This window comes from Lacerta agilis, chromosome 4 (assembly GCF_009819535.1).
Source record: "Lacerta agilis isolate rLacAgi1 chromosome 4, rLacAgi1.pri, whole genome shotgun sequence".
Classification (NCBI taxonomy): domain Eukaryota; kingdom Metazoa; phylum Chordata; class Lepidosauria; order Squamata; family Lacertidae; genus Lacerta; species Lacerta agilis.
Window position 1 is genome coordinate 79,845,635 of NC_046315.1, and position 15,217 is coordinate 79,860,851.

A 15,217-nucleotide genomic window follows, 5' to 3' on the forward strand; every position below is an offset into this window, starting at 1 on the left:
GGGGAGGCAGTGGGAGCGAAGCCTTCACTCCATAAGGCGCACAGCGATTTCCCCTTCCATTTTAGGAGGGAAAAAGTGCGTCTTATGGAGCGTAAAATACGGTATATATGCATCCTTTCTTAAATTCGTTGTCGTCTCTTCCTCTTAAATTTCATTGTCAGTTTTGCCATTTCAGCATGTTTCATTAGTTTAACTTGCCAATCTGGTTGGCTTCCAACATACACAAAAACAAATAAAACATTAAACACTTTAAAAAACTTCCAACATACCTGTACATGGCTGCCGTCAGATGTCTCCTAAACGTCTGTGGCTGGGGGGATGGGGGGGGGTTCGCGTAACTCCATACCCCCCCCCCAACATTTATGCAATGAAATAACATTTTACCATATCCTTCATCATTACTCTGGTGGAAATAGGGATGCTCCAAGGAAAAGCAGGATGTTCTGGGATCAAATCAGAAACTGCTTTTATAAATTGAGGGTGGTGCCTGGAAAACAGGGACACCAGGAGCCAGCCATGGGGTCATGGCCTGGCCAGGATGGCTTTCCTGTAATACTTCAGAAGTATCTTGGGAATTTCCTTGTCTGAGCAAAGAGGCATGTTTGATGGAGACTAAGTTTCAAAGAATCATAGAACTGTACAGTTGATGTAATGTAATTTTCCTCTGTGAGTCAAATACATTCGGAGCAAGTTTGTGAGCAACCGATTGATCTCTGAGCATAAACATAAACAAGTGACAAAACTAGAAAATTATGTTTATTAAAAGGAAAGGTCTTTTTAAAGTTTTAAAGCCAGTGCTGCAAACCTACAAAATTACAAAACAAGAACAAAGATGGTCCTTGATCCCACTGATATTTTTTATTAAACTGCTTTTTTTCCATAATGAGAACAAAATATTGTATTTCCAAATAAAGCTACTTGACATGATCATTTGAAAAGATACAAACAGTGTTCTGGCCAAAGAGGTATATCACTGTGGCTGCTAGTGTGTTTCGGCACTTAAAAGCACCTCCCATATTAACAATAAAGCAATTAAAGGAGTGGAGTGAAAATGATACAGAAAGCACAAGAAAAAAGGTAAGGTAGGAACAGCACAATATTGCAAGCTCAGGTGCTCAGTTCGGTAGCCATATAAGATGGAGGGGAAGAGATGTGTTTACAAGTAACCCATCAAATTGTGAAGCGATCACACAAAAAGGTGTTGGAGGAGCGCACAACTGGCAGTGAAAGATTTTTCTGACCCCCTCCTCGAAAAGGAGCAAGCAATGACCTCCTCTTTCCAGGATTTTTCACAGGCTCATCGCCTGTGACCGCCAACTAAAGTCGTCAATTAACGCAAAGAACGTAATCCATACAGAATGATGTCCCAACGGTCACCAAACTGAGATCACCCAATAATGATACAAATTTAACGTTTGGTGTGTGGTAAATTTAGAACTGGACTGTGGTGTCCTTATTGCATTTTTGATTTTCTTTTTTAGAACAAAATACACAGTATACATTTAATTACACAGGTAAAAGGTAAAGGTAAACCATTATACAATGCGTGTTTAATAAATCATTTTGGAAGTTAACAAATCTCATGCTTTTGAGTATTCTCTATTTCTTCTAAAGATAGATTCCCCAGGGCCCCCCACCCTCCCCGCAATGGCTTTGATCTTGATTTTTTTTCCTTCCGATTTCATGGTCAGAAACGCAGGTCAATTGCTGATTATACTGGATTGTAAAGTGTACAATATTCTGTGCTTATCTTTGAGCTAGTGTTTCTCGGCATCCCTGACATTCACAGGTTTAATGCAGCAAACATTGCTAAGGTTGCATGTTGCACTGAAATTTACACCCTCTCTCTACTATGTGCATAATGTACTTTAAACCTGTCTTACGGAATACTTTACAGGACACCAGTTGCACAAGCAGTTCTTTTTAGTCATTCCCGTCATAATCTGTGTAACTCTGAAAGCCGCTATTCCGCCTTTCATGAAGGTGAGACAACTTCTTCCAGACAGATTCCTGGTGGAAGCTAGCACTGAAAGATCTACCCAGGCGCCCATGCTGCTTCTTAGAAATATTGTCTTCGCTCTCAGACTTGGCGATACCCGGCGTCTGTGACGGGGGTTGCAAGTCTTGTCTAGAATTTCCAAATGGGAAGTTCCAGGGGCCAAACCTTTGCCAGCTAAGCCTCTGGAGAGCAATGATGCAATGCAGATTTCCTCCTACCTAAAAACCGAGGAGAAACAGAAACAAAAGTTATAACATTTTGACAGATAAGGAATAGCAGATTGTATCATTCAATGCAGGGGTCCCTAAACTAAGGCCCAGGGGCCGGATGCGGCCCAATCACCTTCTAAATCTGGCCCATGGACGGTCCGGGAATCAGCGTGTTTTTACATGAGTAGAATGTGTCCTTTTATTTAAAATGAATCTCTGGGTTATTTGTAGAGCCTGCCTGGTGTTTTTACATGAGTAGAATGTATGCTTTTATTTAAAATGCATCTCTGGGTTATTTGTGGGGCATAGGAATTCGTTCATATATTTTTTTCAAAATATAGTCCGGCCCCCCACAAGGTCTGATGGACAGTGGACCGGCCCCCTGCTGAAAAAGTTTGCTGACCCCTGATTTAATGTAACAAACCGGAGGGGTAAGCTGAAGGAAGTCAATGGAAAGGGGGGGGGAATGTAGAATGCATGTTTGGAAATGATTTTGATATTTGTTGCTAGAAAATAAAACTAATAAAAATTATATACAAAAAAGAAAAGTTCTAGATTTGGTACTAAGTTCCTTTCCTACAATTTTATGCTTTCCTCACCCTCCATTTTAAGACTTTCCTTGTTAACCTTTTTCAGCCTGCGCAGGAGAGATGCTAACTTTTCATCTCTCCCAACACCTTGCAGCACTGGTTCTAATAATAATAATAATAATAATAATAATAATAATAATAATAATAATAATAATAATTTATTCATACCCCACCCATCTGGCTGGGTTTCCCCAACCACTCTTGATGGCTCCCAACAGAATATTTAAAAAGCTGGTGAACAAATATCCAAGAAGCTGGTGAAAACATGTGAAGAATCGCATTTCAGCAATGCATTTTTCAGCAGTCAATGCTACTTCCTATGTGGCTAATTTTTTTACAGGGCAGCGACCTAGTAAGAGGCCGTGAGCAAGAATATAAGATTTTGTGTGGAAAGAGCAGGTCTGCAGCAGATACATTTAGGTCAGCCTTTTCCCTAGAAAGAGCAAACAGACCAGGAAGAGGTTGCTTAAGAGGGGCTATCAAAAGTCCTTTGAAATTTTTGTTGTACTGGAATACTGGGGCAGTTTCCTCAGAGGGCCGGTGAAAGAAAACACGGGAGCTACCACAGAGCTCTGATGCTTAGCCAAACAATCTATTTGGCAGCATATACAGTGCTGAGAAAGTTACTTTTTGCAGTGAACAAGTTTTAGATACTCATTTTCACCAGCTTCTCTTAGTCCACATATGAGGAGCAGGAGTCACACTAGATGTATATGCACTACTACTTAATCTCCCTGACCTCCTTCCCTTTCCTCACTTCCCTTTTCACTCAGGCATTAATTTTTCCATACTTTTCCCCGCAGTGTTTAATTTTACATTACTCACGCAGCAATCATCCCTCACAGCCAGAGTCTTAAAGGCAAACCAACCTAATGAGGCATAAATGCCCAAGAAGCAAGAAAATTTTGTTATCAAAATGAAGCAATTTTACCTTCTTTGTCTTCCGATACTGAAGTCCCCTTTCCAAGTGCCGGATATCTAGATACTCAGGATTTTGTGTGTTCAAGTCAGTTACAATATCTGCCCACCTGTGCAAAACAAACAAACAAACAAACAAACAAACCAGGGGTGGGAGGGTGGCAGAGAGATCACAAATTCAGTGCAGAACATGCCATGCAATAAAATTGTACCAGCAGTTTTTTTATGGTTTTAAAACTATTTGGGATTCAGATCACAATACAATCTTAATTAGGAGCATCCTGCACAGCACATGACAGAAACTTTCCTTTCCTTGATGTACCTTTTAAAAATGAACACACACAAAATTCACCACTCAGAAATGACTACAGCCCATGAGAACACAGGATATTTTGTATCCCTGCACTGTGCTTCTGTATTACCCAAGTATTTCCCTCACTAATTTCTCAGCTCCTCTTTGGCCTCTGCCTCTTCAGTTACCAAAACAAACTGAAAAACTATTTTCATTAATCAGTAAGGTGGGAGGGTATTTACTTTCCTCATACCAAGAACAAACTTAGTTGGTCTCTAAGGTGCTACTGGAAGAAATTTTTTTATATTTTATTTTGTTTTGACTATGCCAGACCAACACGGCTACCTACCTCTAACTCTTAGAAATTTGTTTCTCAACGAAACGGTACCTCTGCAGAGAAAGCGCTCAGCTAAAGTCCTACCACTTCTTATTTTGGAACTGCTGTTTTAAAATTTACATCTCTTCAGGACAAATACCCACCCCCGGGGTTCTACACCAGATACCTAGTAATACACCAGCTACCTATGTGAAACGAGATGTCGATCAGATACAAGCTACCTACCTACATTTTGTAAAGAAACACAGTACCGCAAAAGCCTTCACGGAAGATGTAAATGAACATTCAAAATACTCTTGGAAACATCTCTCCTGTCCAGTTTTTGCATTTGCCATTAACAGCAGCTCTACAAGCACGTGAAGTTCATAAAACCTAAATCTGTATCTGATTAATCCCACTAGGGTGTGCTAACTTACTTTTTGCAGTGAATAGTTGGGTGTTTTCTGCTTGGCTCTCCGATGAGTATCCAGTGTTCCACATCTTGCTGCAACAGGCGCCCTCTAGTGCACACAAAATCATATCCACTCGTTTACCACAGTAAGACAGACAGCTTATGGAAAAGCTTAGAATCATAGAACTGTAGAGTTGGAAGGAACCACAAGGGTCATCTAGTCCAACCCCCTGCAACGCAGGAATCTTTTTGCTCAACATGGGGCTCAAACCCACAACCCTGAGATTAAGAGTTTCATGTGCCACTGAATGAGCTACGCTTTCTAAGGTATTCTGAACAGTCAGCATGTGTGTCTCAATATTACTACTTAGCTGTTTTACTTGTACGTAACAATACAATTTCTGTTAAGGATGACTAAAACAACTTTAAATGTTTTCCGTGACTGTGGTTCAGAGAAACTGCTTCAGACTTAAACATGCAAAAAGATCACAGGGATACGACATTGGGTGACACAGGCAGCCTTTCTTCTCAGCAACCTAGCTCAAGATATCCTGTATTCAAAAGGCACCGCAGGCAAGCAGTACTCTGCATCGTACATTAAAATTAATATGTACCCCAGTCCCAATTAAAGTACAGGCACCAATTAATCTTGAAGTACTGGCTCCACATTTACACTGCATCACCTCTGTACCGATTTCGCCGTATTTAACAACTTGCACAAGCAGAAATAAATTGGCTCTAGAATTCTTAAGTTATTTTTGGATGCAACACCAAACCAACATTTGAGGTTTGTTGCTCCCCATTCCTAACGAGGAGCCCATGGCAGCGGCAGCCTGAGCATTCATGGCAAAACATTAGCCATGACTTACCACGAAATGTGAATACAGCTGGTGAGTTGATGGCTAAACTGGGATCTCCCCAGTTCACAACTCACGCTACTGCTGCTCTTGGTAAAGATGTGCATGGTTTTTGTTTTGTTGGTTTTTAAATAAGATTCCAGTCCAAATTAGAAAATATTTGAAAAAATTGAAAGCAAGCCATCTTCATGCTGTGTTACATTTTCAACGCCATTAAAGTATATAAATGTTTTTTTTAAGTAGGTATGCACCCCTTAGGAATGTGGGTGGCGCTGTGGTCTAAACCACTAAGCCTCTTGGGCTTGCCAATCAGTAGGTTGACGGTTTGAATCCCCATGACGGAGTGAGCTCCCATTGCTCTGTCCCAGCTCCTGCCAACCTAGCAGTTTGAAAGCATCCCAGTACAAATAGATAAATAGGTACCGCTGCAGCGGGAAGGTAAACGGCATTTCTGTGCACTCTGGCACTCGTCACGGTCTTCCATGTGAAAGTAGCAGTTTAGTCATGCTGGCCACATGACCCGGAAAACTGTCTGTGGACAAACACTGGCTCCCTCAGCCTGAAAGCAAGATGACCGGCGCAACCCCATAGTCGCCTTTGACTGGACATAACCATCCAGGGGTCTTTTACCTTTTACCTACCTATGCACCCCTTTCATTATTCCATTAGGACTTACTTATCAGGTGTCACTGTGTTCACGTATCTTTATAGGTGCACTATTAGAATGAATAATGTCAGACTCGATTTTTCCACAGAGTGACCAGTAACTGTTCAAGTGCTGTTTTCGATGCTTTGCATAGGGTATAGAATTCCAAAAACCTTCATCCATAAACATCTGGATGGGAAGTTTCTTTGTACTCACTGATTCAACAAGTCACTGGGTAGCATCTGATGTTATTGTGCAAATAGGAGAACCATTTGCATGAACGTAAGTTCCTTCTGCTCGCAAAGCAAGCATGTTGGATGCTACTCACTGACTCTCACATAGCAAGCATCCTGTCATGTGTTCTTCCTATCACCTACTTCTGACTACCCTGTCTCTGATTCTCCAAAGGCTTTAATATACCCAGCACACAGAAACAGAGAGTAGTCTGGATTTAACAACGTATTATTCAAAGAATGCCCATCGCATCAGTAGGTTATCAAAGTCTTACTTGTATGCCTTGCTAGGTTTTATTGGGGTGGCTTCAAATCCAATGGGGCAAAAATAATGATTTTGGCAATGATAAATGTAGGCCACAGATTCATCTCGCAGTCCTTCAGTTAGCTTGGTCAAAGCCCCCGAAGCTACAAATTAAAACAAGACAAAAGTCACTGGTGATTTGGATTTAGTCTGCAATGAGAAGAAATGTCATAGAAGATTTTAATGCCTACGTGGAATTCTTTATTTTGTGCCCTGTAAATGGCAAAACACGCAGGGGCATCAGAGGCATGCAAAACATGCAATACAAAAGCCATAGCTTCTAAATGCTCTCTGTTTATTAAAACAGATTGAAATGTACTAGTAAAAAAAAAGGCAATGCAACTGTATCAAAATATGTTTTTTTAAAAACAAAACCCCGCTTCAACATTTCTTTGGGTTTTGTTTTTGCAATCGAGTGGTGTATAAATTTTATTACATAAATGAATGAAACCAGCCTCCCCTAACATGGTGGTCTCCACAGAGTTTGGACTACAACTCCAATCATTCCTGACCTTTGGTCATGCTAGCTAGAGCTGGAATCCAATAAGATTTGGAAGGTGGTACTAAATTTGTGACCAGCCAGAAAGGTTCTGTGTTGCCTCCAGAAGCAGCTGAGGTGATCTGAAGTTTTATTTCAACTGCAGTTTCGTTTTATTTTTAAGTCACCCTTTCTCCTGTAGGAACCCAGGGTAATGAACAACATGGGGCCCTACCGGTCAGAAGGGCAGGTGGCATATAAATAATAATTATTATTCCCTCCTGCTCTATTTTGTTTTCAACTGGCGTGCTGTCCAAGCCCCCTCCACAAGGACAACTCCACAAGGAAGTTTTCTGGCAAAGTTCAAGAATGCATGCTACAAAATAGCATCGTTCTTTTTTAAAAAATAAATAAAAAATTCTGTACTGAGTTCAATGTAGATGTTATACAGAAATGTTTTAAGAAACAATGCAACTGCTAATAAATGTTTTAATAAACATAGTGGCTATATATTCTGGTTCCCTTTTCCCTTCTGTCCTTTTCTATTGCTCCGTCTGTTTGGACAACTCACCTTAATAAAATTAGTTACTTACCAGTCTCCCCAGCTGTCTTATACTTCCCGTGAGGTTTATAGAGAAAATATGAGCATCCTTTTACATGGAAATGGTCGTTAATTTGTCTGAACCACCTGAAGAGCACAAAGTGGGGGGAAAACATAGTACTCTTAAAAGACAACACCTCTGGTCCATCATAGCCCCAGAAAACGACTCCCTCTGTCCCACTTTATTTCTCCTTTAAATGCTATGAACATCATACGAAATGGCTATATGTTCACAACATGCCCCGATTAAGCATGTAGCAAAACGATTCTATGCACGTTTATTCCCACTGAGATCAGTGGATCTGAACTGTCAAATAAGTGTGCACAGGACTGCAGCCTCTCCTTCCCCGGTGATTTCTGCTTATTTCACTTCACTTCACTTTAAGAGCACATCTTACAGGCTGAGTTGCTTCACATGCCCTTCTCCTCTGAACCTAAGGGGCAGCTGAACTTAAGGGCTGATCAGTCAATTGCCAGAAGCATGTACATTTCAGCATAAATGTTACCTGCACGTTTTTAAAGCTTTGTACATATTTATGGACCACGATTTGTCCATTAAGACTTTATACACTGTGCGGGTCTCCTTGGAAGCAAGCCCCACTGAACTCAATGGTGTTTACACCAAGGGAAGTGAGCAGATTGCAGCCCTGGCGAAGTTCTATAGATTAATAATAGCTGAGTGTCATTTAAGATACTTTAAAAAAAAAAGTTGCACGTATAACCCTGTAGAATAGCGCAAGGTATAGCAAGAACAGCTTTACCTCATTAATGTTGTATTTCCAGTAAACGGCCCAAATCTAATTTCCTCGAAAGGAGGTTGAAATCCCAATATATGCAAAGCCTCTTCTTGAGTAATAGGAGGTAAGCTGGTTAAAAATAAGATGAGAATGTAAGGAATTATCACTTTAAAAAGCAAGGATTAGGCTACTTCTTTAGAACACTGACTAGGATGTAAGTCCCACTAAATCCAACAAGACTTACCCCGAAATGAAAATAGTTAAATAGCTCCACCGAGTGACTTACTTTCCAGCTCCCATTGTGCTATAGAGGAAATTCCAGCAAGAGACTAATGAGGAAATCCCACACGAAGTCTTATATTGAGGGCGACTTATACAGTACCTTTAAAAGAACACATTGATTAAGTTTATGCAGCCATGTCAAGACGTAAAGGAAAACAATGTATTTCACTTTTGACAAATAGATAAATATATTCAGCCACAGAATTTGCTTCGCAACTGAATAGCTGGCTCCTCTCACAAGAAAACCACTCACTCCATGAGCTGCATCCACCTAAATAGTTCCACGAGCATACACAATCCCTTCCCTCTACCAGCACACCCCTAAATCTGCTCTGGAGGGATGGGGGAACCCCCAAAATATATGTGGAGGATTTACTGGGAGCCAGAGGCGATCGCACTAGCAGAACTGTTTAGTTGGAAAACGCCCTTATAGTTATCTTAAGTAATGCAGAGATGTACCTAGTAGAACTACTTCACTAGAGCTTAATAGCTAATAGGACAGCAATAAAGCTTGACATAGAGAGACCTCTTTAGGAAACAGATATATAGATTCCCAAACAGGATTCCACTTATTGTTTCAAGACAGCTGTATTGCTGTATTTTTATTATTGCTGGAGACAGACCTATCATGGTGGAAACTTCATCCATTTTAGAGGTTGTGGGGAAACCTGGGGGCTTTACTGTCAACACATACGCTCCAGTTCCAAAGAAGTAATTTGAAATATTCTCAGCCAGCGTTTCACACTTAAAAGATTCAGGGCTGTTGTTATTCCCGCTCCTTTGAGGAGGCAAGACACCTGTCTATGAGAGAGTGCAGAGCTACACACAAACTTGTAATGGAGCCACAACAAAGTAGTCTTATAATCATAGATTCCTAGAAATGTAAGTTTGGAAGGGACCAGGAGGGTTATGTTGGTTTAATGCTTCCGGAAACAAAAGACACTCCTGTGATTTGAATACTCTCACTTATGAACAGAGCTGCACCCAACATGGATTTTTAAAATATTCATCTTTACACATTCAAAATTTTTAAAAAAGCTTTTGAAAACTACCATCTTCGGAGATCTAACACTTTCCGTTGTTTTATTTCTTCAAGAGCATAATGTTGCGGACATTCTCTGTATTGTTTACTCTTCTTTTCTACAGACATCTTCTTGGTTCCTTGCTTCTTTATGTTGCCTGTCAAATAAGTTGGATAATTATTCTTCAGTTAGACAAAACATTATACATGAGCTTATTCGGTAGGCAGGTAGGGATATAAATTGAATAATAAACTTTAAAAGTCAGTTTTCCAAGAGAATTGCAAAAAGAAAAAAGCAATCTACAATTGGGAATTTTTTCTATGCGGTCATGCTGATCTCCAAATTAAACCCAAAATATGAAGTATGGACTGTGTAAGTGTATATAGCTTGGTTTCATTTGCTTAATTTACACTGTGCGCAATAATTAGATTTGGACTATTTTGACACGGGAAAGAGATACGGTTTTAGGGTACAGGAGAGACATACACAGAAAGCAAAACATTTGGAAGACAGGCTGCTCAGAAAAAGCATTTTGGTTCCTGAAATTCATTCCGATTACGCAGACAAAATATAACTGATGGAATTCTACAGGATGCGGTATTAAGTGTGTGAAAACAGTCCTGACCCAATGATCCCTAGGCATGCACCTCCAGATGTGCACTATCCTGGCGCCCAGGCATCTTCACTTGGTTGCAAGCGGACCGATAGCAAGGTACAAAATGCACCTGACTAATTTTTAGCACTGCCTGGAATCTGGTGCAGTGAAGGGGAATCTTCCCCTGCCCCTTCTTCAATTCTCACCAGTGGGAGCACCAGGACTATGTATACAGCTGGGACTACAGCTGCCAGCCAGGAGTTTATATTACAACCTAAGTATATTTTTCAGGAGTTGCTTTCCATTTATTAAGATGAAAACACCACCACCACCACCACCACCGAACGTTCCATCAAAATAATTGTACCTGCTCGATTCTTCAGTTCTGGGGATGTATCACTGAATTCAGACTTATCAATTTCCCACGCCAATGGGAGCTTTCCAAGACTATCGGACAAACTTTCCAAGTGAGTATCTTCATTGTAAACTATGTCTGATGCACCAGTCCGGATGCCAATGAAACCGGGCGAATTGTTCCTAACATTTAAGGCAGTGTTGTCTTGTAGGCAGGCACTAACTGTAGCACTTGGGCTTTTGCGAGCGGATGTTACCTGGTTTAAGAAAGCATAGTCTGAACAGATAGTGTAAAACTTTTCTCGGGTGTGAGTGACGGGGCATCCCCACGGATAATGCCTGTCCCCACTAGATCCAAGAGAGGCAACGGAGGCACCGGCAGCACAGAACGGTTTCACAGTACCATGAAGATTCACTTCTGAAGCTGTTCTTCCAGGTCCATGTTCATTTTCTCCAGAACTACTCTCTAGCTGAGAGTCTGCAATGTTAGGCATTGAATGAATATACAAAGCTTTTCCCAAGGTAATAAAAGCACAGTGAGCTGCGAGCTCCTTTCCAACTCAGATGCTGCCTACATCGCTTCCTCCAGATTCACGAGATAATTTCAAATTGTCTGAAATAAAGAAGAGAGAATGTTATGTTTTCAGATAATAAGTATGCCAGAATTCTTCACAGCAAAACTTGGAGCTGGTACACAATTTATTTTCTCCATGCACCTGCCCAAGCCGTCTTATTATATCCTCCTTTGAGGTGAGAAACCATAACTTGAAGGGGGAGGCCTACATTTAGGAAACTATTACAACAAATCCACTTAATGCTGCTCACCTACACACCCTGTGTGTGTCGGGAGGGTTTGTGTTGTGCGTGTGTGTGAAATTATTAGAACTAGACAAAGGTTCCCAGACAGTAAGTGAACACAAGCCCCGAGGCTGCAGGGTCCTCACTTGCAGGGGGCTGAAGGCAAAGGCTTGCCACCCACTGTGTTGTCCCCCAAAGCACCTAGACTTCCAAGGCACAACTGCCTCTAAACATGGAGGCTGTAACTCGCTTACCATGGCCAACGAGAAAGCCATTGGCAATCATAAAGGACTTCATAACTGGACATATTCAGACTGACACATGCAGGGAAAAGGAAAATAATTAGAGCACCTCATTTGAAATCCTTTGGAAAGTTAGGTGAGGCATTAACACAAACAGCAATCACTAAGAATGGCGCTGTTCTCTTAATGATTCATATACCAACTAAAACGCAATTAGATGTTAATTAAAAAAAATATGAATTGTAAGAACTGGATGGAAAACATGGATCAAGGAGCATGGGAAACCACTTTGATTAAATTGCATAAATTTTGGAAATGCTAATTATTTTGATATCAGTTGGAATCTGTATGTAATTGGCAACACTGTGGTAATAATGGGTTAATATTGGGAAATTCTCCTGCCAACCAAGCAGTTCGAAAGCACGTCAAAAGTGCAAGCAGATAAATAGATACCGCTCCGGCGGGAAGGTAAATGGCGTTTCTGTGCGCTGCTCTGGTTCGCCAGAAGCGGCTTAGTCATGCTGGCCACATGACCGGGAAGCTGTACACCGGCTCCCTCAGCCAATAAAGCGAGATGAGCACCGCAACCCCAGAGTTGTCCGCGACTGAACCTAACGGTCAGGGGTCCCTTTACCTATTGGAAAATTTTACACACACACACACACACACACACACACACACATATATATATATATATACACACACATATATAAAAAGACACTGGCAGGCCTAGTGTCATCCACCCAACGGTCTTGGGCTCCTGCTTTCCCCAACGTGGAAAAAACAAGAATAGGGGGTCGGTTGCCTTGTTTGCTTACCCCCCCCCCAACACACACACATACCATTTTTTTCTGGCTCCATTTTGAGTCCACCCCTGAACAAGGCGCAACAACAGAGCCTGCACTAAACCAGCACTCGCAGCGCACGCCCCCGCCCCGAACTTTCTCCGCTTTTATCGAGCAGAGACCCTCGCTGCCCGCTCACCCCTCCAACTCCAACCCCCGGGGGTGAGTGTTCTCCTCCCCGCTACCTTTCCTCTTTACCTGCTTGGCGGCGGCCATGACTCGCATCAGCACCAGCAGCGGTCTCTCGCTCTTTCTCCCTCTCTCTCGCCGCCCCCTCCGAGTTCACCTGAGCGCGCGCGCCAGCGGGCACGCACGCACGCATATACCCAGCTGGCGCGCAAGCCCCGCCTCCGCCCTGCAATCCTACGGGACCCGCGCCAGGAGGAGGAGGAGGGGGACGCGCAGCCGGAGAGGCCAAAGCTGCCTTGCAGCCCCGCCTCGCTCCTCCTCCGGAAAGAGGCCCCTTTAAGCATACAAACAGCATTGGGAGGGTTTGGAATAGGTAGGGGGAGATGATCATTTTGATCACGGCTATTTTATCCCGAGATACGGTAGCTTTGTTCCACTCTGCCCAGGTCTTTGTTAATTTGTCGCCCTCGGGGTTTGCAATTTGCCGTTGAGGTTTGTTGTTTATTTGCACCCGATGGTATCTGAACTTGGTGCGGCAGAGTTTTATTTTGGTGATGTTGGCGAATTATTTTTGGATTTGGGGGGAGGGGGGGTGTTGTTGAAGCACACAGCCTCATATTTTGCAAAGTTTTACTTGTAGGCCCACATGTGTTGCAAATGTGTCGACCACCAAGGAAACGTTAACAAGCGATTAGAAAGAGAACCTGCCCAAGTGACGCTGGCACAGAAACCCCACAAATACACTAAGAACATAAGCTTTACCATCCCACCCCCCTCTCTCCCGTCCCCCTTTTTTCTTCCCAACCCCCATACTCCATATACCGGTAACACCAATGTCTCACGACATGTAACTGATCTGTAAAAAACAGAGATTGAGAGTCCCATGGACTGCAAGAAGATCAAACCTATCCATCCTTAAAGAAATCAGCCCTGAGTGCTCACTAGAAGGACAGATCCTGAAGTTGAGGCTCCAGTACTTTGGCCACCTCATGAGAAGAGAAGACTCCCTAGAAAAGACCCTAGTGTTGGGAAAGATGGAGGGCACAAGGAGAAGGGGACGACAGAGGATGAGATGGTTGGACAGTGTTCTCGAAGCTACTAATATGAGTTTGGCCAAACTGCGAGAGGCAGTGAAGGATAGGCAGTGAAGGATAGGCGTGCCTGGCGTGCTCTGGTCCATGGGGTCACGAAGAGTCGGACACGACTGAACGACTGAACAACAACAACAAAAACAAAAACACGACCTGAAGGAGACAATGCATGTGCTTTTATAAACGAGGAAAAAACTTTAATAATAATAAAAATACAGTATGATTTTTTTTCTTTTTTAATTTAAACAATCAAATATTCTCACAGCTAACCATTTCATGGTTGCCAGTAATGGCATATTTCAGCTATGAAATGCCTGGGTGAATATGTCTGTAAAAAAAAAAAATCCTTCTGAATGTTAATAGCGGAAGAATCATAGACTTGGAAGGTTCCACAAGGTCATCTAGTCCAACCCCAGGTACATCTCACCAGGCTTCCTCCACCCCGATGGGCATCTTCATTCAAATGGTGTGCGTGCACTGTGTCTTGTGATTATGCGTGGTGGCGCTTACCTGGATCTCCCCAATATTTTATTCAAATGGCACCCCCCCCCGCAGCAGAGGTTTAGGATCAGTTTTCCTTCTCATAGATGGGCTACCTTTCCAGGTAGCTCATTGGCCCCTCAGTTCCCTCTACATTACATGCAGAAACCGCCTTCTTGGCCATTGGTTCCACTGTTGGTCTCGTCCACTCAATCTGCCAGAGCCTGTGCTTGCCTATCTCGCCAGGTTTGAGATCCATCTGCTACCCTTAACTATCTTAGTTGGGGTCACAGCCATTTCTCAGGGTGTGGCTGCTGCTGCATGCTGACATCTTCTAGGAGCCACAGGTGAGGGGTGAGTGCAGGGTTGGGACCTTTTGCTGCACCTTCGGTTTGGGGATTCCTATGCAGAAGGAGTTTTCCGCTAGAGTCCCACTAGTCCCATTTTTTTCCTGCCTTGGTCAGACCACACCTGGAGTCCTGTGTCCAGTTTAACAAAGATATTGTCAAGCTGGAAGGTGTGCAGAGGTGGGAGACCAAGACAACCGAGGGGCTGGATACCAAGCCTTATGAGGAACGGTTGAAGGAGCTGGGGATGTTTAGCCTGGAAAAGAAGAAACTGAGAGGAGGTATGATAGCCATCTTAAAATATTTTAATGGCAGTCACATGGAAGATGGAGCAAAGTTGATCCAGTGTGAGACTCTTAATCTCAGGGTCGTGGGTTCAAGCTCCATAGAATCGTAGAGTTGCAAGGAACCCTGATGGTCCTCCAGTCTAATCCAACCCC

At 42.6% G+C, this 15,217-nt stretch overlaps 1 protein-coding gene across 2 annotated transcripts; it reads right to left on the reverse strand.

Annotated features, from left to right (window-relative positions):
- Positions 1-1,622: 1,622 nt before the first annotated feature.
- BIVM (basic, immunoglobulin-like variable motif containing) lies at positions 1,623-12,970 on the reverse strand. Of its 2 annotated transcripts, XM_033147780.1 has the most exons (10): positions 12,929-12,970; positions 10,859-11,458; positions 9,927-10,053; positions 8,879-8,974; positions 8,617-8,721; positions 7,848-7,942; positions 6,748-6,880; positions 4,762-4,845; positions 3,730-3,826; positions 1,623-2,217 (listed from the first exon to the last, which is right to left on the reverse strand). In XM_033147780.1, the coding sequence occupies exons 2-10, from the start codon at positions 11,337-11,339 to the stop codon at positions 1,924-1,926; spliced, it is 1,512 nt and encodes a 503-aa protein (XP_033003671.1). In that variant the 5' UTR covers positions 11,340-11,458; positions 12,929-12,970; the 3' UTR covers positions 1,623-1,923. The 2 variants fall into 2 exon arrangements, with proteins under 2 accessions (XP_033003671.1, XP_033003672.1); XM_033147781.1 differs by lacking the exon at positions 8,879-8,974.
- Between the last annotated feature and the right edge of the window lie 2,247 nt (positions 12,971-15,217).